This window comes from Callospermophilus lateralis, chromosome 1, assembly GCF_048772815.1.
Source record: "Callospermophilus lateralis isolate mCalLat2 chromosome 1, mCalLat2.hap1, whole genome shotgun sequence".
Classification (NCBI taxonomy): domain Eukaryota; kingdom Metazoa; phylum Chordata; class Mammalia; order Rodentia; family Sciuridae; genus Callospermophilus; species Callospermophilus lateralis.
Genome location: NC_135305.1, coordinates 13,773,762 through 13,798,134, shown reverse-complemented (window position 1 = coordinate 13,798,134; position 24,373 = coordinate 13,773,762). Strand labels below are relative to the sequence as shown.

At 41.7% G+C, this 24,373-nt stretch overlaps 2 protein-coding genes across 2 annotated transcripts in view; one reads left to right on the top strand and one right to left on the bottom strand.

Moving 5' to 3' along the window:
* The window catches only part of Dennd11 (DENN domain containing 11), a 41,337-nt gene extending 34,312 nt beyond the window's left edge, over positions 1–7,025 (bottom strand). Inside the window, exon 1 of the mRNA XM_076832495.2 lies at positions 6,758–7,025. Coding sequence (XP_076688610.2) covers positions 6,758–7,025 — 268 coding nt within the window. The remainder of the gene's footprint in view (positions 1–6,757) is intronic.
* A 9,006-nt stretch (positions 7,026–16,031) lies between these two features.
* The window catches only part of Wee2 (WEE2 oocyte meiosis inhibiting kinase), a 25,714-nt gene continuing 17,372 nt past the window's right edge, over positions 16,032–24,373 (top strand). Inside the window, exons 1-3 of the mRNA XM_076860100.2 lie at positions 16,032–16,364; positions 20,293–20,483; positions 24,184–24,232. Of these exons, the coding sequence (XP_076716215.2) occupies positions 16,032–16,364; positions 20,293–20,483; positions 24,184–24,232 (573 nt within the window). The remainder of the gene's footprint in view (positions 16,365–20,292; positions 20,484–24,183; positions 24,233–24,373) is intronic.

Sequence of the window (24,373 nt, the reverse complement as noted above, 5' to 3'; positions counted from 1 at the left end):
GCTTATTTATATGTGGTGACAAAGTTTTTGAGGGCTTGTCTGTGACTCTGTTTTTCTCAGGAGCTCTGTGATTTTTCATAGCAGAGAGAATTTTGGAGCAGGTATTTCAAGTTCAAGGAAATTGACGATATAAGGACCAAGGCAATATGGCAACTGTCAACAGATGGGACTCTATGTGAAGGAGATACAGATTCTCACATTAATATCCTTTCAACTTTTCTGAGATTGAATGAATTTCAACATACAGATTTGGAAAAACAATTCAAATAGTAGAAATGGAAAACATAAAGGACTTTGCAAAACCAAACCAATTGAGAGAATGTATGATAGCGAAAAAGAATTAACATGACTTGAGGTTGCTCTTCTATAGTAATACTGCAGACTGGAAACCAAAGTATATATGGAACATAAAGGGGTTTAAAGGAAAGTACAAAATTGCAAAAAAAAAAAAAAAAGCATTTCTTATAGGAAGCCATTTAATGGCAGAAAAACCTTACATTGAATGCCACCTATCATTCATACTCTATGCTCTGAGCCTTTTCAAATATCCTCATTATATTAATGAAAACTTAACCAAGAAGTTGAAATCTGGAAGGACTGAACAAGAGAATCCTCAAAAAGAGGAGTTGCCACTGACAACGTGTCCTTCCCTAATCTGATCTTCTTCCAAACCCACATCCTCCCTCTTCTGGGGCCACATCTTGGGCCTATCCCAGGTACCTGTGGACACTGCCTCACCTCTTCTGCAAAGATACTTTACAAGGAGGAGTTCACAAGACCAAGGGAGGAACAAATGTGGCAATCTGTATTGTGTACATTCAGCCTGTCACTCAATAAATATTGGAGGAGCATAACTCATCAGCACAGTGCCAGGTGCTCAGCTCATGCAAAAGCACGTGTGTCCTTGTTTAAAGGAACCTGGACTAACAGATTGCTGGGCTGGCAGCTCAGTTACCAGGGAAGCCAGAAAGGCTGTGGATGTACAGATGGTCTGAACTCTGCTACTTCAGTGCTCCAAAAGTCAGCCTAGTGGGTGTGCATGAGAGGGCCTCCAGAGTTTGTGTTTTAGAAGAGTCTAGGCGAAGCGAGATAGAGGCTGTACCATCTACATAAAGGATTGCCTCTGTCTTCCAACTATTTTGCTTAAATGTGAAATGGCCTTACCCCCGGGGCATTCAACAATTCATCAACCATCATTTTTGAGGAATAAAAGACAGTGGCTACTGTTACTGCTGCCTCATAAAAAGTCCCTCTTAAAATATTTAAGGTAGAGAAAGTAGTGCTCCTGAACTAAAATGATCTCTAGTGGGAAATATGTGACATTTTTTTCTTTCTCCTTCCTCTGTTGGGTGGCTCCAGTCAAGCACTTCCTCTTGAGATCTTCATATACTGAATGGTGACTGCCCCAGCTTGACATCCTCTTAAGGCTCCTCTGACCCAAGAGTGGACTGAGCTCTCTGCAGTTCCCTCCAATATGTGTCTTCAGTTTAATCTGTCAGCTTCCTCCCATTAGTGTACACACACATATCCCCTAATTCCAGCCAGAAAATAAAAGGGAATCTTGTCTCGGCAATTAAGGCAAAAATCCAAGAGCATTCTTGGTCCTGACAACACAATTCTGTTATATAAATCACCTCTTTGGGGACCACCAAATCCCAGAGATGGAAGAAACTTCAACAGAGTAATTGGTTCAGACCCCAACCTGCCCATATCAATTGACTTTTGACTTGAAACTCTTAACACCAAATAGGATGAGAGCACATGCAAAGCAAAGAGAGAAAGAGTCAATATAAAGAGCCCTGAGTTAGGCAGAACTTAATCCTGGTGATTGCAAGTCAGCCATATGTCAGTCTGTGGCTGAATTTCAATGCATTACTTTTACATAGAAAAAATTCCAATTCACAGACCCCACCTGATTTCTTACTGGGAAGTGAATGGGGTGGTGGATTATAGGGAAATAATGCAGGTCCCAGAGGCAGGTAGACCCTGGCTCTGGCCCCACCGCTCTGACCAGCCCACTTCATAGCTTTGTGCATCTGTTTTTCTCATCATTACAATGAAGACTGTTGGGAGAATCTGAGGCAAGGCCCATAAAGCCTGTAGCACATACTGGACATGCAGCAAGTGGTAGATATTATGATGCCCTCTCCAGTTTTTCTTCCTATAGATTTCAAGAGGGAAAACTTAACTTACAACAGATGGCTACAAACTGGCTTTCCCTTTAAAAACCACAAACAGGTGAATTTCCAATAGCCAAGGAAAGATTCTGCCAGTGTGGGATTCATCAAATCAATCATAACTGCATTCAAAATCAACCACAATTGTATTCCACTGACATCTGATGGAAAACACAGAGAAAGCACAGTGACCTAGGAGGCTTCCTTGTTGGGCATCAGAACAGGCTTTTCCTTTGCCTGTGAGCTTGCCCTTCTCAGCACTGCACTTTGCATTTCCAAATTTTTCCATTCTCACTCACTCTGTCACTACACCACCCCCCATTGCTGGGGCCATTTATTATCTGAACCGAGTCAGCTGACCTGGGCAGGTTCCAAGCTATGCCTTAGGCACCAGACCAAACCTTAAACTCACTGTGCCTTTCCACTGGCTCTGTTGTTAAAAGAAATGCTATATCTTCTTGACTGTACAAGAAATCTATGGAGATTAGAATTAGTATGTGTGAGCAATTGAAAATATGCCCACCTGACATAAGCATGGAGCCTCTAGGTGCACTAAATGAAACAGGCGATTAGATATAATTCGGGCATTGGCTAGAGGCTGAGGGAGAACAGATAGCAATTCTCTTCTAATCTGGAAGATTAAAAGAAGAAACAGCTTGAAAACCTTACCAGATGATATGACCTACAACCATTTTCTCCCCTTCCAAGTCATCCCAATATAAACCTACAAAGCATAGAAGTTTCCCCCAGATACCCACAAAACGGCTCTGGGTGAAATGTAGAGGTGTAAAATGAATCTCTCATAGAGAAACAATAGAAATAGGTGGACTCAGGTGACCGTGAACTGCAGGTCCAAAGCTTCATCAACCTCAGGCCCACACATAGTCCTGGCACACTGGGGAGACAGCTACTGCCATCACCACGGGGCATCCCAAGTGTAACAAAATCTTTTCCTTTAAGCAGAGAAGACAAAATATTACTAGAATCCCAAAGAACAAAATAAAAACTAAAATCAGGAACTAAATTATGGGGTTAACACAATGAAAAAGCAATATTCTGGCTGCCAACCCCTTCCACTTGGCTTGCAGAATTAGCATCTGGGCCTGATTTCAATAGCAGCTTTGTAGCCCAGACGACCAGCACCACCATCCTACAGCTAGCTCCCTGCTCCAGATAAAGTGGGTGCATGTGTGTATGTATGTGAGGGTGCTTGCAAGAATACATGCCAACATGCACCTCACCTTGAACCTAAAGCCCCTAGTATATTTATAGATCCAACAACTAAAATTTCAAGCCATGAGTCCAGTGAAAATAGTCTTTGTTTCTACCTTCTCTGATTTTTCTTACAGATGCCCTATCCAGCTTTCCAAAACTTGTATCTAAAAGTGTAAAAGAATTTTTCTTATTTTCATTCACCAGCTGGAGAATCACTGAGCAGATTCTTGCCCAAAGACATTCTAAGAGATCCACTTTTCCCTCACACTCTCTTACATCAACTTCCTTACAGATGAACCACAGCTATGGTTCTCTCCTCTCCCATTCAGCCTCTTCCTCCCCTCCCCCTCTCTCCCCCTCCCTCCCCCTCCCCCTCCCTCCCCTTCCCCTCTCTCCCCTCCCCCTCCCTCCCCCTCCCCCTCTCTCCCCCTCCCTCCCCCCTCTCTCCCCCTCCCTCCTCTCCCCCCCCACCCCAGATTTGGACACCTACAACAGTAAGCCACATTGGGTGAGAGGATGCATGAAATGCCCATGACCTGGGTAGTAAGTGACCTATGAATGGAAACTGAGGGCAAGGGTGGAAGACTTGAGGGAGAGACTAAGCAGAGAGAGAAAAAAAGTATAGACAAATCCTCCCACCTAGCAGTTTCTGTGATATGCTCAGATTTTTGGTAAAGAAGCAGTATCCCCTTTTCTACTTTTCGAAACACAGGCTAAAGGAGGGCAAAAGTCTGGCTGGACCAATATTAAGTAGGAAAATACAGCAGATTTGCCTCAGAAGAGTAAGGAAAACCACAGTCTAAAGTTAAGAGATACAATTATGGTCCCTCCAGCACATGAGGTACCTGTAGGCCTCATCTCTCCTGAACCTGACTTCCAAAAACACCACACAGGACCACCAGGTACTTTCTGACGGCCATGGTCCTAAAGCTAAACTTTGAGGCCCAGTGAACTTCAGTAACATTTATTCACTTGTCTTCCACTTTTAAAAGTTGTGCCATATAACTTACCTTGTCTAAGTACTATCCTATTATTTTTTACAGAATGAAAAGTGCCATTAGGATTGGGAAAGATAAAAGAGAGACAAGTTTACAGAAAAAAACAACTGCTCCCCTCCCACCAAAATACCAATGAAAGCTAACAGTGCTCACACACAGCATGCCTCTCTCCTTCTTCCTCCTAGATCCCTATGTAAGTAATGATGGGATCTTAAGGAGCAGAGATTCAGGCAGTGTAGCCTACTAGAAAGAAACTAGACAGAGTCATGTATTTATTGGTTAGTTAACATTTCCAAAGTACTTTGCCATCCTTGGTGTGTATCCTACATATAATCATCAATTTATACATTAGAATTAAATTAAACAGGATTATAGTAAAATACCTGCACAAAGTGTCACAACATTAGTTATAATACATACTTTCCACATCAGCCTTAGTCTGAAAGTCATTACACATATCCACTCCATACATACAAACCCACAAAACCATTCTTACTGTCTGTGACTGACAAAGTGTTATGGAAGGCCCTAGCTCTTGGGTGCCTTTATAAATTGATTGATGCCAATTATAAAATGACCAACACAAATAATTGACAAATACCAGTAACTGATCAATTATCAATATTATCAGCTCTGTGATTAGCATAGGATTTTCTTTTTCTGTTCCTAGGCTTATCATCAGAGAGCTACCACTACTGAATCAGACTCATTAATGATCTCTTTCCACTTCTTCAATTACTTTTAAATACTTGCCAGTACTTTTAAATACTTACTTTTAAATACTTATACTCCCATCTATTTACCTGGTGATGGGGTAAGAAATAAGGAATATAATTTGTTACAAAGAACCTTTTGTCTAGAATTAAAGGTTGCTTTGGTCAAAAAGCCCAATATTTTTCATACTGTTGGTATCTGGAAATCCCAATCATATTTGAATCAAGCAGCACATGTAATAAGCTTAAAAAAGAAAAAAAGGTAGAAAATACCAATATGCACAATGTAGAAGGGGTCGGCACTATTTCATGAAATTTTGATTTCCATTGGGTACATTGTCTATGATGGGAGTGTATTGGCTGTGAAATGTTTCAGTATGGGTCAAATCAAAAATTTGAAAGCCACTGGAATGGGGCAAAAGAATTAACAGGATTCAGAAAGGCATGAGTTCAACTCCCCACAAAACTTGTCACCAAAAGAGGGATTTACTCCTGGGTGAATCCCACATTCTTCCAGTGACTTGCCAGCTCCGAATCCTTTACCAAAGTTAAGTTACCCTGCCTGAAAGCCATCATCTTCTATCAAATCTAAGTCCCCTCCTCCAGATCAGAACGTTTTCCCTCCACCCCTCCCCACCCCACCCCTACCCACAAGCCTGGAAGGAACGCCCCAGAAAGCAGCAAATATGTTCCCTTCCAGACCGGCACTCCAAGCTCCAGCAATCCCAGGAGAGATGGACAGGGCTACACGCCTGGGTGCTCTTAGGCCCTAGATTAAGCAAGACTCCCGCCTTAAACAAATCCTTCTCCCAGTTCTGAGCAACAGAACAGCTATCGGGTTCAGACGCCCCTTTCAGACCATCAGTTCTCTCAGAGACCTATCTATGCTTTCACTTCTTATCCCCCATAGAATCTCTCGCTCTTAGAAAGCACCGGCCCTTACTGGGTAGTTAGCTTAAAATCATGTGAGACAACCTTTTAATTCTCCAAACATCCCAGAAAGCCTATCCGGGAAGCCTTCTCCTTTAATTGGACTTTCATGGATTCTCTCAGCCCCATCCCTGAATGCTCTCGGTAATAATTCCTCAAAACAACGCCGTCAGGGAAAGTGAAGTTGGCTGCCGGGAAAGTTACGGTGGTGGGGCGACCGGCAGAGAGGGCGGGCACCCTGGGACCGGGAAGCTGGGACCTGCAGTTGGAGGAGGCGTTCACCTGGGAGCTCCTCTCTACGTGAAAAATCTTCCAGCCAAGAAAGAAAACAAAAGCCAACGTGCCTGGGGCCACCAACCGGATCCGCCACCACTGGAGCAGCGCAAACAGGACTGTGGGGACGAGGCACGGGCTGGGGAGCTGAGAGCTGCGGCGGGACGACAGGAGACGAGGGCCGGCGGGGCTGGGAACAAAGCCCCGGGGTCCGCTCCGAGGGGGGCGCTCGGGACCTCCCGAGGCACTGGTCTCTGCGGGCGGGGGCTGGCGGCACGCTGCCCGCTCCACGCGCTCCGCGTAGCACCAGAGCCGAAGGACAGGGGTCGACGGCTAAAGGAGGCAGGTGTGCAGGTGCGAGTGCGCGCGCGCAGCGGCTGCCCCTGCGCCCCCCAAAACCTGGGGGCGGTCGGACCCTCTCCCCGCCCCTCGGCCCCGGAGCCGCTCTCACCCGAGCGAGGATCGAAGGTGACCACAAACACGGCCACCACCTGGTCCTCCTCCACGTCGCCCAGCTCCAGGCGCCCGGGCTGCAGCAGCACCTCGGAGGGAGCCGGCTCCTCAGGCTCCCGCCTCCGGGGCGGCTCCGCGGCCGGCCGCGCGCCCCCGCCGCAGCCCCGGGCCCGGCCTCCCGCCTGCAGCTCCGCGGCCTGCGGCAGCGAGACGGCGGGGCCCTCGGCCCAGCGCAGCAGCGGCGCCGCGTCTCCCTGCTCCACCATGGCGAAGCGAGGAGGAGCCGCGGGCGCGAGGGGCGGGGCGGGCTCGGGCACTCCCCTCGCCGCGCCCCCGCCCGCGCCCGCCGGGCTCGCGCTGCCCGGGCCCCGTCGGCCCCGGGCGCCCGCCCTGCGCCCACTGCCCTCCAGCCCAGGCGCCCTTCTCTGGGAGCCCGAAGAGGCGTGGCGGAGCAGGCTCCAGCGCCCCGCGGCCTGGCTGGAGGCTTCGTGTGTGCATTTACGTATGTGGGTGCTCGTCACAGGGAGAGTGGTGCAGGACGCGCATCCCTGGGTCTGTCCACCTGCGCGTGGTTGGAGCGCTTTCCCACTAGGATTCCGTGGTATAAATGTACCACCCTGAATTTTTTATACGTCACCTTTATTTTTAAAATCCCATGGTCCTAAAGACCATGACACACGTATTATATAATACTGAACGTGTGGCAAAATGTGCTTCTAAGCTGGGAAGGAAAGCAGAGGAACCCTGGCTACTCAGGTGTTTTGAATATACACAAACGAAGCCTGAAGGGGGTAATGGGGTTGGCATTTGGAAATTTTATTCTGTTTCTGTAGCAAGCCAATTAAGATGCAAATTGTTTATTTCCTGATGTATCTACAACTCCAGGGTATTAAACTAGGGGGCGCTGAGGCACTTTGGGAGGAGGTATTCCCACAAAAGATCAAGAACACCCAAAATTGTATGGTCTTGGAAACTAAGGATTTTCTATGGAACCCCCTTTTGAAATTTTAAAAATAAAAATGTGAATACCTCAACCCTTGGAGGTCAATGTGATAGCTATGTAACTTTCAGTGGAAGTATAAACACGAAATAAGATTAGCCATGAAAATGAGAAAAAAATGAGGTGGCAAGAGAGAATTGCTCAGATACACAATTCATCCAAGGTTCAGGCAGGCCCCATAGCGCCTGTTTTCAGAAGGACTCAGTGAATTTATGTGTTAGGTGTTGCTCCAGGCCAGTTATGAAGATCCATGTCCTACATGACCAAGATGCAATAATATGATTTAATCCTGTTCCCAAGAAGATAATCAATGACCACCTAAGCCTACTGCTTTGGTCCAAAATCTATGATTTAACCATGAAACATTTTACCCTAAAAAGTAAGGATTGCTCCCATCATTTCTATATTTAGTTCAACCTGACTCCCATGGCCAGGGGCAAGTAAGTGACCATCTATCACTCTCTCCATGGAGCATATAGATAGCAACTGCAATGGAGGGGGAGCTCCTGTACAGTCCAGTCAAGGCCAGGGTGAGGGCAGCCAAGGCCATTTGGCTCATTCAAGGGCCCACCACTCTGGGTTTTACACAAATTCTCCAGGCCAGACACTGAGGAAGTTGCTACTTCAGAAGACCAGACCACACAGTCAAAGCTTCTGAAATTTTTATTTTTAAATATAAAAAAGGGGTTCATAGAAGACCCTTAATTTCTAAAGTCATCAGCTTTAAGGCAAATGGACTTTCTCTTTGTCCGAAGGACTTCTTTTCCTGATCTTTTGGGGGGGGGTAATATCTGCACCCTAAAAAGCCTCAACACCTCCTAATTTAACACCCTCAGGCTGTACATATACCAGGAAATGAATGTATAGTATCCATCCCAATCAGAAAAGCAAAATTTCCAATCCACACCCCAAACCCATTTTTCAGTCTTCATTTAAGTATAAGTATATTCTAGCTCACCAATCACTATGTCTATCTTTATATTCCTAGTACCTAGTAGGCGCTCAAAAAATATTTGTCAACAAAGTAAATGAATGAAAGTAGAGAATTATACCCCTATACAATACTCTTGCCATGCTTTATCTAGTATCTTGCACTAGTAGCAATGCTCAAAAATGTTAGTGATATAGTGACATCCCCTCTTAGCACACACATTCACAGTCTGAAAGAGGCTTTCTACCTGATCATCAGGTGTATCTTCGGTTTCTACTGAATTTCATCAGGTGATCAGAAGGGAACTAATTGAATTTAGCTATTAGAACAGCTCTGCTGGGCAACAAGCATGGAAGACCAGAAGAGGAGGAGCAAGAATCATACAGAGGTCCTAGGTTAAGATAATATTTCAAAATGCATTCACCTAGAACACTGCTTGTCTAAATTTTAAAATAAATTCATTTTACTTTCCTAAAAACAAAACAGTAGGGCAAATGCAATCAGCCTTTCAGGCTGGGGACTTATAATTGAGAGGTGGCAATGCCAGGTTAAAATGCATTCACACTTTTCAGGTTCTTGACAATTTTATGTTCATGTTTTGTGATTTAATCTAATTATGCCTTCAAAATATATGTTGGTCATTTGTGATTCCTCTCCAGTGAACTCTGTCCATTTAGTTTCTTAACCTATTCAACACTTATATTGGTAAAAGAGCAGACAACCTTTTCATTAAATTGTTATTCAATAATTGCTACACCACAAATGGCATTGTCCTTTCAATCCCTGTGACTTATAATTCACCTTTAAAGTATAATGTTAAATTACTATGTTTGCCAATCTGTGTATCCTTAGTCACTGCTCTGTCTGTACTTACACTAATACCACAGTAATTTAACCATTAAACATATATTTAAAATTTTATTTCTAGGAAAGGTAGTCTTATTTCTTTATGCTTCTTTAAAAAAAAAAAACTCCAGCCATTCTTTATTAATTTTTCATGTGAACTTTAGAATCATTTCTTCCAGTTTCAAGAAAAAGTGTGACTTTTCATTTAAATTGCATGAGCAAGACATATTTCCTGGAGAAGAAACAATAGCTTTAAATCAAGTCATTTCTTTTGCAGGAAGAGTCTTCCATCCACGTAAGGCATATGTAGCCCTGCATTGTGACCAGTCTGCATAATTAGTGAACCAGGGCAAATACTGGTGATGTAGACTGGAGTGCAGATTATGGGAAAAGAGGAGTTGCAACAAAGGATGAAAGTAGTAAGAATGTGAATGGGAAAGAAGAGAGTAATCTTCCAATATGGAACGTCTATATCCGTATCTGTCATGTGAACTAAAGTTCCACAGCCAAATGGATTCTGAGAGGACCTAAAGCCCAGGTTATCCAGCCTCCAGATAACCTCCATCTTCCCCGGCGCCTACCATCTATTTTATACATTGTATCTATTTTACTAGCTACAATGTTTCAGCTTTGTATGCACAATGTTTCCTTCACCTCCCAGGTCATCTGTGCTGCAGGCCATGATGGAATAGCCCAAGTTTAAGGTGGAGTAAATCACATGCCACAGATGCTGTGTTCAAGTTGGGCTAGGAATAGTAGAGGCATTAATATGTTCAAAGTTACTAAATTATTTAAAATCAACACATCTTTTCCTCTTAGTCCTAGTTTTTAAATTGGGGTTGAAAATTAAACATTTTGAAACCTCATTAAAGGTACCCATTCTTTAACAGTGTCCATCATAGGGATAAATGGAATGCAAATATGCTTGACTACTCTGCAAATACTGAGTGAATGCCTACTGTGTTCCAAGTTCTGCTCTAGGTAATGGAAATAGAGCCGCAAACAAGAGTTGAGCACTGCCATCATGACATTTAGGTTCTGTTGGGGGTGGCGTGGGGAAGGACGATTTTTTAAATGAACCATGAAATATTTAATATATGATGTAGTGATAAGTTTTATGCAGGAATGTGACACAGAGCAAGGGGCCAGAGAATGGATTGCAAAGCATAGTTTTAGGAAAGACATCTCTGGGAAGTGACCTTTGAGCCGAGGGGCAAGTGATACCTGTGAAGAAAGACAAGTCAGAAAGAGTAAGTCAGCCAGAGAAAAGGTCCTGGGACAAGCAAGGTGTTGGCAGCTGTAGGAACAGCAAGGAGAGCAGAGGCGAATGTGTGCCGGGGGGAGATGCTGGCAGAAGTTGAACAGGTTGGGGTGGGTTCTATCGCCCTGTGCCCTGCGGGACTCGATGCAGGGTTAGCTCTGTAATTCTGAGTGAAATTGGAAGCAGTGGAGGATTTGAGTACAAGAATGTCATGATCTCACTTACTTTTCAGAAAGAGTCCATTAGCTACTAGATGTAGAATAGAATGCTGTGAGGTTAGGGTGAATTGAAATTGGGGAGATTGAAATGTTAATGTCCCCAAGGCCCTGGGAACCAATTCTAAGGAACTGTTAAAGAAACAGCTCCCAGCAAACAGGGAAATGCTGATCAGAAGCTACCCCAGGCCCTTCTTGCCCAGATTACTCTTTCAGCCCACCTATCTCCCACCTTTTGGGCCTTCCCACCTACATTCTATCACTGCAAGATAACCGAAAACAAAGGACAGGAATGTGGGAAAGCTGAAAGAAGACCTTAGCTATAAAAAAGGGAAGACCTCGCCCTTCCTGCCCTTCCTCGGATTCGCCTTTTGGGTAACCTTATTCCTGGGGAGAAGTCTTTTCTGCTGTCCTTTAATAAAGCTTCTACTTTCTACTCTAAACTTGCCTCTGTGTGCTTCTCTGGTGTTGTACTTCAGCATTAGGGGAAGCAAGGACTCCTCACCAGTAAACAGCAGTAACAGGTTGAATGTAGGGTTGGTGGGGAGGGGAGGTACTCACCTATTGCCATTTACTGATATATGAAAAAAGTGCAGAAGGAGTAGGTTTCACTGGGAGATTTGGACATGTTAAGACTGGGGTGCCTATTAGACATGCAAAGGGAGATGTGATAAGGCAGCTAAAATTTGAAGTTCAAGAAAAAAGTCTGAGACACAGATATAGATTCAGAAGCGACCTGCTTATAAATAGCATTTCCAGGTGGGGTGAATGATGCTCCAATAAAGTGAGTATACCCAGGAAAAAGTCCGTGGAACTGAGTCCAGAGCCTCCAGAGTTCAGAGGCAAGAAAAATTAAGAGGGAAGAGCAAAGTGGTTCAAGCACTTTAGGGACTAGTTTTTAAAGCATGTATGTTTCTTTGGTCACTTGGTTACATTTTAAAACATTATTTTAACCATTTAATAAGCATCTATTCATGGCAAAAGATTAAAGGTCAAACTTCACACAAGACGTGATGAACAGTGATTGCCTTCTCCTCTAATTCCCCAGTCCCACTCTGGCCATAGAGATAACCACCTTTGACTTTTAGAGTTTTCAGTGGTTACCCCTATGGAAAAGCTTTAATTCTGCTTTATCATATTCTTCAAATAAATAATTAAAAGTTTTCCTTAATTTTTTTATTAAGATAAAACTTCAGCATGAGGACCTTTCAGACAGATCAGAAGTAAAAAGAAGAGAATGTTTGATCAAGTTACTAGTCCTTTGGAGGACAGAAGAGACAGTAAGTCAAGAGAGAGCCAGAAGGGCTACAGCTCCAAGAATGAGTATTTTTCATACTTATTCATTTCTTCTCAATCAAATTGTGTGTGTGTGTGTGTGTGTGTGTGTGTCTGCATGCACACCTGCACAGAGGGAGGGAAGGTGAGAGATCTCACCTTCAGCTGCAGGGCTGGCCTTGGTATAGGTCACACAGTCAACCCATTATCTGCTCTAATTTTAGGGAATCTGGAAATAACCACAACCCAACTGAATAACAGGTCAGGCTAGTGAGTTAAGACTGAATTTTTAAAATACCTGCCTTAAAGTATAGGCAGAACATCATCAATCTCTAAATTATTGGACATCAGGTCAGAAATGTGTTCCTATTCTAGGAAGACTGTCTGTGGGCTGAAACACAGCTTATCTCTATTACAATAACCAGGCTGTTAAAAGGCTCTAGTTTTAGCCAAGGATAAGGTTTGGTGAGAGAAGCAATTCATTCAAATTAGCTTAATTTTTTGAACAGGTAGATTTATAGATTTCAAATGAATGGATTGACCTAGATATTTTTTACTAATGGCATCAAAATACTCATTGGTAAAATGACCTTGTTATCATCGATTTGCTTTAAAATACCCTCACACCCACCCCAACAAAACTTCAGATATAAATTAAACAAGATTGTAACAATGCCCATAATGTTTGGAGCTAGGTTGTAATATATTGTGACTCCTTATACTATTTTCCTGATTTTTTGGTATGTTTGAACACTTTCATGAGAGAAAGTTTTTTTTTTTTTTTTTTTTTTTTTTTAAGTTATAAACAAAAAGCAGAGTATGGAAACCAGTAGTTTCCAATGGGAGCAGACTCATCAAACACATGATGATCTAACATCACTATTTTTTCAGAGTCTGAATGACTCAGTCTTAACTCAATCTTATGTAATGTGGTAGAGCTTATTCAGTCTGTTTAGATGTGTTTTGCAATTCACTCTCTGAGATGACAATCAGTAATGTCCTTCCTTGAAGTGACAGATTCTCAAACAAGTATCTCAACATCCATAGCCTTAGTTTTAAACTGTTTCAAAGGAGCAATCTACCCCAAAGTTGAATGCAAGTTTCCAACTCTTGCAAAATCAATTGCAATAGGTAGATTTTCCTGTTTCCTCTTCTTTCCGTCAGTGTATTTAAAGCTTCAGAACCAAAGTTTGGACAGAGTGGAGTCTAGGCGCTTCTTCCTCTTCCTACAATGTGTCTGCAAGAGGTGAGCTTCCTCCAAGCCCATGGTTTAGGGGCTCAAATACAACCTGAGATGCAAGGTGAACTTCTCTCAGGATCTCTGTCCTTCGCTGTTCAATAACTTCTATTACAACTGGAAAAGTGAATGGTGCAAGTTTCTAATAGAATTACTGTTGATAAGAAGAGAACTAAACTATCACAATGGCATTAGTTGCCTTCCTAGGCAAACAATATAGTCATAAATAGGAGGGATTAAGAATTAAAGCAAGGGAGAGAGAAAAGGAAAGGGGCTGATAATATGAAATACCTAGTCTACCAGGTAATACCCTCTCAGCCTGCATTGGTGCCCTGCCTCCAGGCCTGAGGCACGCTCAGCATTGGGGGTCAGGCCCTACTCCGTTGGAAGCAAAGCCAGCTCCCAGCTGGCCCAGAGAGGCAGGAATGACAAACTGTGGGGCTGTGAGTGGAAACTGATCAACACCATCATCTGGCCCACTGATCTCTCAGCAAGAAACGCACGCCTAGGCCCAGAATTTCAATAGATTGCAATTCCTTTACTGGTAACCTGTGAGTCTTCCCTCCCCTTTTATGCTTCTTATCGACCCTCACAGAATACTGAATCTCTGACAAAGGTAAGCAGTGAGCCACTGCATGCTAGAATTATCCAGGACAGTTTGAGTGGCTGGGAGGGAGAAGGAAGGGCCAAGGCAGGGTCACATGGTGCACCTACCTGCAAAGCTCACTTTTTAACTGAATCGACACTTTCTCATCTTCCCAGATGGCTTTCATTTGGGTTGCCCTCTTCAGGAATTCTGGTTGGAAATGGGGAAACAATGGAACAAGAGAAAGTGGTGCAGGATCTGTGGAATAGGGAAGTGGTGACAAGCAATGGGTAAAATAAGACTGTCAAGAGAAGGGAAATTTGTTTCAAACTCATGGAGCTGCCTAGGTTCCCTCCACGCATCCTTCCCTGCACCTTGTTTATCTAGTAAACAATTCCTCTATGCCAGCTGCATCCCTCTAGAACCTCTTAATGGTATTGTGTCATTTTCCTTTTTTTATAAACTCACTTTCACATGGTTTTCTCCTATAAAGTGGTATTTCTGGGGTTTGTTTTCTTTTTCTTTCAGACATATATGTACACACGCATACACACACATTGTGTAATGATAACCATAATCAAATTAATTAATAAATCCATCACCACCCATGTTGTATGTTAGCTCCCCAGAATTCATTCATCATACAACAGAAGGTACTTATCCTTTGACCAACTTCTCCCCAGCCCAGGGCAACCACAGTGCTACTCTGCTTCTGTGAGTTGGACTTTTTAGGTTCCATATATTAGTGAGATCATACAGCATTTGTCTTTCTGTGTCTAATTTATGTCTCAGCAAAATGTTCCCTAGGTTCATCTGTGTTGTCATAAGTGGCAGGATTTCCTTCTTTTAGAGGCTGAATACTATTCTATTGTATAAGGTACCTCATTTAAAAAAGTCCACTGACCATCAATGGACAATTGAGTTATTTCCGTATCCTAGCTATAGTGAATAGTGATACAGTGAAAATGGGTGCAGAGGTCTCTTTGAGATTCTGAATTCATTTCCCTTGAGTGTACACCCAGAAGAAGAGAGATTGTTGGGTCATTTGGTGGCTTTTACTTCAAAGAGTTTTTTACCCTTCATTTGGGCAATCTGAGAAAAGTTAAATAATGTATATTAGAGATGCCTAAACTGTAAGGAAAATAATTTTACAAAGTAAGGCTTTTTTTTTTGGAAAAATAGTTGTCATTTTAAAATGTACAACATTTGCTTCTTAGTGTTGCTGATCTTTCTTTGGTCAGTTTAAAATTTTATTCAATTCACTAATTCAATTCACTAATATTGTGGGGAGGAAGGGTGTCTGAATTAGGGCAAGTGTGTCTGGCAAGGATCTAAGATGTGTCCCTGTCAGGGATATAAACTCCAGCCAAGATATGTTCGAGGCTGTAAAAGGATCAATATGATATCCAGGTGATGGTAAATTCTAATGATTTGCTGTTAGCCATTAGGTGCTTGGGGAGGAGAAAGAAGAGAGAGTGATATTTATATAAGGCAGGTGTAGAGGAGGGAAAATAATTTGTTAGATAATGAGTTTATTCCCCAATGGGCTAATGGGTATTTTTTAAAGCCATACTAAATTAAAGGAATCCAACTACCTCACTACTATTTTATAGCACATGGGAACAGGAACACTCTGTAGGGCATACAGAAAAAATTTTGTATATGAATCAGATTTAATTGCTTAGAGAGTTACTGGGAATTTTCTGTAATCAGAATGGAAATAAGGATAAGCTGAAGTCTTACAGATTCATGGTACTTAAGGGAGAAATTTAACACTATGCCACACAGCTGTTTGTTGGTTGAGGGAAAGCCTGGCTGAAGTTGTAGAACTTGCTGGGGTTTTTTTCTCCTTAAGTCTATAGGTGTGGAGTGTTCCCTTCGGAGAGACCTCCTTACCTGTGCTATAAGCTCTTTCACTGAGATGGATGACAGCGGTGTTAACAAGGAGCCAAACCAGAAACTAAACTTCTCCTCTAGTGAAGAAGAGACTGAAAGTGAAGAGCAGAAAAAGGTACAAGAATATGGGGAGACCCAGAACCCAAGTCCAGAGATGGGTGAGGCCCAGGACTCAGTGGCTTCTTCGACTCCTCCCAGCAACATACAGGAACGCAACACATCTCAGGAGAAAGGTGAGGGAAGCCCAGATCTAATTCTGCGGACTCCAGAGTCAGCTCCTCCCAAATGTCCTGCTACCCCAGCACCAACAGCCAAGAGGAGCAGGCTGCAGCATGGTGACAGCCCCTCCACCCCCAAGGTAAGTTAGCTGTGGAAAGGAGTCAGGTCACTGTAACCTGCCTTCAGTTCAGCTGACACGGCAACAGGACTCAGTTGTCCGTGTGTCTGGGGTAGACTTTCATCACCAGCTCTGTATATCCCCGGTTTTGTATTATTGGTGGAAATGAAGGACAGTGGAAAGCTACTGAAAAGAATCTGCTTCTTGTCTTCTCAAAATCATAGGTGCCAGGAACTATTTGGCATTGGCCACAAATAAGAGAGGTGGAGGATCCTAAAGAGTATTGGACGTAGAAGTGATTCTGAGATCTAGAGCCAATCTCTGCACTACATTTGAGAAAATTAAGGTCCCAATAGATGAAGTTGCTTATAGCTCAGCCAGTGGCAGAGACAGGGCTAGATACTTCATCTTTTGGACTTAGTTCATCATTGTTTCCATCATTCCAGTTGACTATATTTTGGGGGGAAATTATTTTACGTTTTCCTAATACAAGAACATTCACATGAACATATTCATGGCCTTCTATTCTCCCCAGCAGGAACTCCTCCCTCCACTCAGCCTAGTAAGGAGCAGGCTCTTTTATAATAGAAGAGCAAAAAAGTAACTTTTTGATATTTCTTTAAAATTTTGGAATGGCAACTAAGAAGCGGTTTTGTTGTAATTGGTCTTCTATCACACTGCTCATGTTATCCCATCCAGGGTGGAGGCAGGTTACTTCTCATGGACTCTGGTGCCATGGTGTGTGATTCCTAGGATGGGTATTAGTTCTGCTTCCTGCTAGCTCAGCTTGATGTACTTAAGATCATTATAATAACATCTGTGATTCTGCTTGCAGGACAGTCACTGTCAGCGGGTCTCTTTAGTGCCTGCTGAGTTTGCATAGCATGTCTAACAGGGAATACTAAGCTGCTTGTCTGAATTGCAGACAAAATATGTTCAGGGATCCATCAGCAGATTTTTTTCAGTGATCTCAGTACCAATTAATCATTCATTTCTTGAGAATCCACTGTGGGTAGGAAGCATAAGATAAAGTCTCTGCCCTCAAAGAGCTTAAAATCTAGCAGGAGAGAGGAGGGAGGGAGGGGGAGGTGAAGAGAGAGAGAGAGAGAGAGAGAGAGAGAGAGAGAGAGAGAGAGAGAAAGGGGGCAGGGAAAGAGGGAGGGGGAGAGAGGGGGAGGGGGAGAGGGGGGAGGGGAGGGAGAGGGGGGAGAGTGGGGAGGGAGGGAGAGGGGAAACAGGCAAAAAGACCTTGTTAAGTGCTTCAAGAGTGGTCAGAGTTCTCTGGGCAGATTATCAGTGGAGTGACCTGGAAATAAACAGGTGAAGGAAGCACGAGAATGGCGATGAACATTGGCACAGTTTTGATACATGGAGAAGAACTGACTGAGAGTGTGGCTTGAGTAGGGAAGGACAATATGACATGGTACTGTGTTTCATTCATTTGATCATTTTCAACTTAACACCTCATTGTGTTAACAGATCATCTGTTGGCAAAACCCATTTACTGTCTTCAAAAAAAGTGGCCCCCAAATGAATAAAGACAAATAATGAAAAAACAATTCAAGTTCAGATCATGTGTGCTAGAAGAATGGTAGGGCATGAAGAGAAGGAACTATGAACTAAGCTTCAAAATATCAGGGAAGACTTTCCAAAGGAAATAATGTATGAGAAAAGTCTTAAATGATGAGTTGGAGTTTTCCAAGCAGAGACTAGAGCTTGGGAGGGAAGCTACAAATGCAACTTCATAAAGTGCATATTTATGAAAATACAGTTGGATCAGGACTGGCAGAGAGGAGTTAAGGTGATAATAATTGGTAATGCTATTCTGAGACAATAATTGGTAATCCTTTCTACATAGGAAAGAAAGGCTGGCTTTGTTCAGCTTTGCCCAAGGAGTAGAACCAGAAATCATGTGAAACTGACTTTAGTTTTCTATAAGGAATTCCCATCAGAATTACCTACAGATAGAAAAGCATCATCCGGAGGTAGTAGGGTTACTGTGGCTAAATGTATTGACCACTAGCTGACAGCTACCAGATTGGAATATTCAAGAGATTGAAGCATCAGGGAACTAATTGTGCCAACTGGGCCTTTTCTTCTTGAGATACTATGGCATCAGCTGTGTGGGAAGTTTCCTTCTCTTTTCACCTTCTTCAGAAGTCTAGGAGCTACCCCCAGTTTTCCCTTGTCTCCCTTAATCCTCCACACAGAGCGGGACTGAGGGATTTATCTACATGCTCTGGAGCATATTTATACTCTCAATCTGTGTCATCTTCCAGGAATCATCAATCTGCTTTATCTCCAGGCAGAACTTCCTTTTGTAATGGATGTTACTAATGTCCTTATATCACAAGGGGACTCATATATTCTGTTGGCTTTCATATTTACAGACTAGAAATTCTGATGTTGTCTGCCCCTATGTGACCAATTTTTCTTTCTTTTTTTTTTTTTAATCTGAAAATTTTCTGGGCTTTTTAAAAAATTTTCCTTGAAATGTGGCAACAGAACTATGTGCTGTGTTCCAGGTGTGGATGTTTCATCTGTCACAGAAGCATTTTGCTTTCCATATGATGATCAGTATCACAAAACTCCTTCTCAGGGAACTATTACAATAATTTTAAAAATAGAAAACACATTGGTAATTGAAAAATATCAGTGATACAATATATTCTGCTTATTTTGAACCAATAGTCAGTTCTCATGACAAACTCAGCAGAAAATCAGGAGTTTACCAGTGAGGATGTTGGCCACAGCCTCTGAGATTATTCATCCTATAAACTCTTACAGACAGGGCACTGTAAAAACCCTTGACTTTGATAATAACATATTTCTTCACTAAAATAAATATGTTATTATGTGTACTCTGTAGCTTCATTCATTTCCACTTGTATCAATCATGTATTGAATGTAATAAGCCTCATTTTCATTCTTTGTAGTCTGGCTTCTGCTTCTATACTAAAAAGTCAGGGGCAGAGACCATCCAAATGGTAGAATTCTTGTATAAAGAGACCCACAATGCAGTGATTACCCTGGGAGGCTCATGTGCTACTGTCTACTTGCAGATCTATAGCGTAGGTAATCCTCTGGTCCCTGGGTCTTAGGACTAATGGAATTCTGTTGTCTCAGAATTTTCTGTCTTTGACTTTCCCCCTTGCCCTTTGGTTGATTCTGGTTCGAGTTAGGTCTATGGTCTCTTACTGTACCACACTTGGAGAACTGTCTTGTATATTCTCCTATTTATTGGTAGCCACTTCTATTGGTTATAGCCACTGCAAAACCTGAAATCTCAAGCAATTATTTCAAAGCACTATTTTTCAATCTCTTTACCTTACTTTATGGAGCTTTTTTTTTTCATTTAATGCTATATTTTAAGTGAAATTGGGAACTTATTTTCTCATGTTTAGTTTATGAAATCTCTTCCTTACAAAGTGATTATTTCTGAGACACTGAGAAATTGCTAACTAATGGATTATGTATTTCTTAAGAGCTAGAATTCACAAACATACCCCTCAGTATCTAGTCAAGAATCTGCTACTTAGTAGGCACTAAATATTTGAGTGAATAATTTGAAGTTGAACTATGGAACATATGGATGGGGTTTTCTATAGAATCATTTTTATTTGTTGAAATGTCCTCATCCTTAAAAATTGGAGGTAGGATTAGAATTGGTGGGTTTCACAGATAGCTAACAGAATTTCCTAGGGCAAAGGGGTGGAGCTTAACAAAATACAGATTCCTGTGTTCACCTCATAAATAAGAATATTTAGAGATAGAGACTGAGATTCTATATTTTTCACAGAGCACCAGTTATTATGCAACTAGTTTGCTTTAAGGCCCTTTTAGCAATAACACTTTGTTCAAATATTAGCTAGCTAACTGATATGGAAGTTTTTTGTTTTTGTTTTTTTACTAACCCTATTCTGCCTTCCCTTTGGTCATCCTCATTCAGAGCCTGGTGAGCCCGCCGGAGATTTCTTCAACAGGGAAGCTTCTTCCCCGAAGTTCTAAGCATTTGAGACACACATTTGTTCCCCTCATGGATGAGAGTACCTCACTGGCTCTGATCAATATTAATCCATTCACCCCAGAGTCCTATAGACAATCATTCCTTCAAGGCAAGAGGAAGACCCGAGGAGATGTGTAAGTGTAGCTCTCTAACTTTTAAGAACCTCTATAGTCAAGGGGAAAGGAAAGAGAGAAAGTAAGTTTAGGAATAAGAACACTACTTGAGTGAAGTTTAAATAATGTTTACATGACTTTCCTCTTAAGCGCCGATGTTTTCACAGAGTTTCTAGCATATTTCTGTTCCAATATTACATATGACTTCTCTGTAAAAGCAGGGAAAAGTAATTAATAGATCTCTGACTTCAGTTAGAAAGTTGAATGGGGTAAGGGCTGTATTCAAGGGGTCTCAACTGGTTACTTTGGTCCTAACAGACCCATGGTGTAGTTCACACAGCAAACAATATATTGCTACTTGAAGTGTACATTGTGTGACTGGTGATGAGAGCTCCAGAGTATAAGGATTTGAACTTCTCTGTAGGTGATGGAAGACTGATTACAGATAAAAAGATAGTGTTTCTTCCACTTTCAGAGGTGCTGAAAAAATGGAAAGCCAAATTGCCCCCATTCCACAAAGGGCATGGAATGGTAGAAATCATCCAAATAAGGACTGTGCATGTTACTCAAAGACATTACCATTATTTCTTTTTTCTTAAGAATGAATTACCTCTGTAATGGGGACAGTTATATATGTTCATAAGTACCCAGAGAAATAAATATGCAGTAAATAATCTTTGCAGAGCACTAAATATACCATGATGGGTTGTTTCTTTAGAATCATTGAGTATGTGTTATGGAGATTTGTGGCCTGAATAGGTTTTTTTCAAAACCGTCTCCCAAATCTTAAATATTAACAGAATTTCAGCATAAGTATAGCCAGTCTACTTTGGTTTCCAAGAATTCTATTGGTTTTAACTCTTTAGGAGTCTTTGTATGTCATCAAAATCAATGGCTCCACTTTTCACTGAACCAAGCAGGAAAAGACAACTAACTTGAATTCCTGGCAATGAAAGTGGTGATACTATAGTCATATTCTTCTTCTAAGATGGTGTTTTTCTCCATTATTTATTGCTTTGTTGTTATTTTATATAAATGACATTCATAAATATCAGCATGTAGTGCTAAATTTGCCACAAGTGTTCACCAATTTATTTCCATGAATGTAGTGTCCTCTACTTGTACTTCTCCAAAAGAAAAATCTACTGGCTGATCTGTAAGATGAATTTTTCCTAAATATCCAGAATACAGTCATGCAAGAAGAGGATATTAATCAGTACTTTATACTTATTGAAGAATAACTCAAGACATTTTAGCCAAGTCTAAGTTCTTAGTTCTGTTATATTTACAGTCTAACTGTGAAGCGAATTGAAAGCCAGGTTCCAGGTGGGTGTTGGAAGAGGGTGTAGTGTGGCACTGAAGAGCGAATGCTTTGGGATCAGACTTGATTTCAAATCCCAGTTCTGTCATTTACTAATTATGTAACCTAGAGGTTTCTTTTTCTTTTTATTTGTTCTAATTAGTTACACATTACAGTAGAATGCATTTTGACACATTTTACACAAATGGAGCATAACTTCTCATTCCACTGGCTGTACACCAGTAGTGTAACCATACATATATATAGGGTAATAATGTCTGTTTCATTCTACCTTCCTTCCCATCCCCAAAGCCCCACCCCTCTCTTCACTTCCCTGTGCACATTTCAAAGTTCCTTCATTCTTCCCTAGCCTGCCCCGAACACGGACCAGCATCCACTTATCAGATAAAACATTTGGCCTTTGGCTTTTTGGGATAGGTTTATTTTACTTAGCATGATATTCTCTAGTTCCATCCATTTACCTGAAAATGCCATAATTTCATTCTTCTGTAAGACTGAGTAATATTCCATTGTGTATATGTACCACAATTTTTTTTATCCATTCATCTGTTAGTTTCAGAGTTTGGCTATTGTGAATTGAGCTGCTAAAACATTGATGTGGCTACATCACTGTAGTGTGCTGATTTTAAGCCCTTTGGGTATAAACTGAGGAGTCGAGTAGCTGGGTTAAATGGTGGTTCCATTTAAAGTTTTCTGAGGAATTTCCATACTGCTTTCCATAGTAGTTGCACCAATTTGCAGTCCCACCAGCAATGGATGAGTGTGCCTTTTTCCTCACATCCTCGCCAACAGTTATTATTGCTTGTATTCTTGATTATTGCTTAAATTGCCATTCTGACTGGAGAGAGATGAAATTTTGGAGTAGTTTTGATCTGCATTTCTCTAATTGCTAGAGATGATGAACATTTTTTCATGTTTGTTGATCATTGAATTTTTTTTTCTGTGAATTGTCTGTTCAGTTTCTTAGCTCATTTATTGATTGTGGTTTTTTTTGGTGTGTGTGTGCGTGTGAAGTTTTTTGAGTTCTTCATATATCCTGGAAATTAGTGCCCTAAGAAACTACAGAAAACTAATGAAAGAAATTGAAGAAAACCTTAGATGATGGAAAGTTCTCCTGTGCTGTTGGATAGGCAGAATTAATACTCAGAATGGTCATACTACCAAAAGTGTTATATAGATTTAATGCAATTCCTATTACAATCCCAATGACATTCTTCATAGAATTAGAAAAAGCAATCATGAAACTCATTTGGAAATAAGAGAACCAGAATAGCCAAAGCAATCCTTAGCAAGAAGAATGAAGCAGGAGGCATCAAAATACCAGACATTGAACTATACTACAGAACAATAGTAACAAAACCAGCATGGTATTGACACCAAAATAGACATGTAGATCAATGGTACAAAATAGAAGATACAGAATCAGACCTACATAAATACAATTATCTCCTACTAGACAAAGATGCCAAAAACATACATTGGAGAAAATATAGCCTATTCAACAAATGGTGCTGGGAAAACTGGAAATCCACATGTAACAAAATGAAATTAAACCTCTATCTCTCACCATGCACAAAACTCAATTCAAAGTGGATCGAGGACTTACGCACTAGAACAGAGACCCTGCGCCTAATAGAAGAATAAGTGGGCCCAAATCTTCATCATGTCAGCTTAGGAACTGACTTCCTTAACAGAACTCTTAAAACACAAGAAGTAAAATTAAGACTCAATAAATGGGATGAATTCAAACTAAAAATCTTCTCAGCAAAGGAAACAATAATGTGAAGACTGAGCCTACAGAATGGGAGAAAATCTTTAACCTGGACTTTGGCAGCACTCTCTGTCTTGGTTAGCTTATTGGGGATGATAATGCCCACATAGAGTTTCACAGATGTTCTCTTCTCTCCCTTGCTTCCAATTCTTAGCACATGGTGTTCTACTTGCCTAGAACTCCCACTTGTTTTCCTAAGCTGGATCCCCTCATTCTTGGAATCTTAGCTTACATATCCTCTCTTTTGAGAAAGCTTTTTACTCTCGAAATACTTAACTGGACACTGTCCATAGTGTCCCTTAATGCTTTTTTTTTTTAATCTTTAGTTGTAGCTGGACACAAACTTTATTATTTTATTTACTTTTATGTGGTGCTGAGGATCGAACTCAGTATCTCACACGTGTGAGGCAAGCGCTCTACCATTGAGTACAATCCCAGTCCTAATGCTTTGTTCTTAGCCTGCATGATGTTCTCATAGCGAAACTTCCTGGTTATCCCTGCCTTCAGACAGAGATTAAAGCAGGGAAGAAATTGTCTTATAGCCCCAGAACCTAGCACAGCACCAGGCTTCATCAGTGCATTAATCATATATAAGCATACCTTGATACAACGTCTTTCTTTTTCCTTAGTGAGGAAGCTGGCTCAGAGGAAGGCAAATTGGAAGGGCTGCCTGCCAAGGTGAGCATGATTCTTTGGCCCCACTGTCAGGACACAGGCTTTTCATCCTGTTCTCTCTCCATCTCCCCTGTCTTCCTCATCTCTCCTCTCCCCTCCCTTCTCATCTCTCCATCTCCCCATCTTCTCATCTCTCCTCTCCCC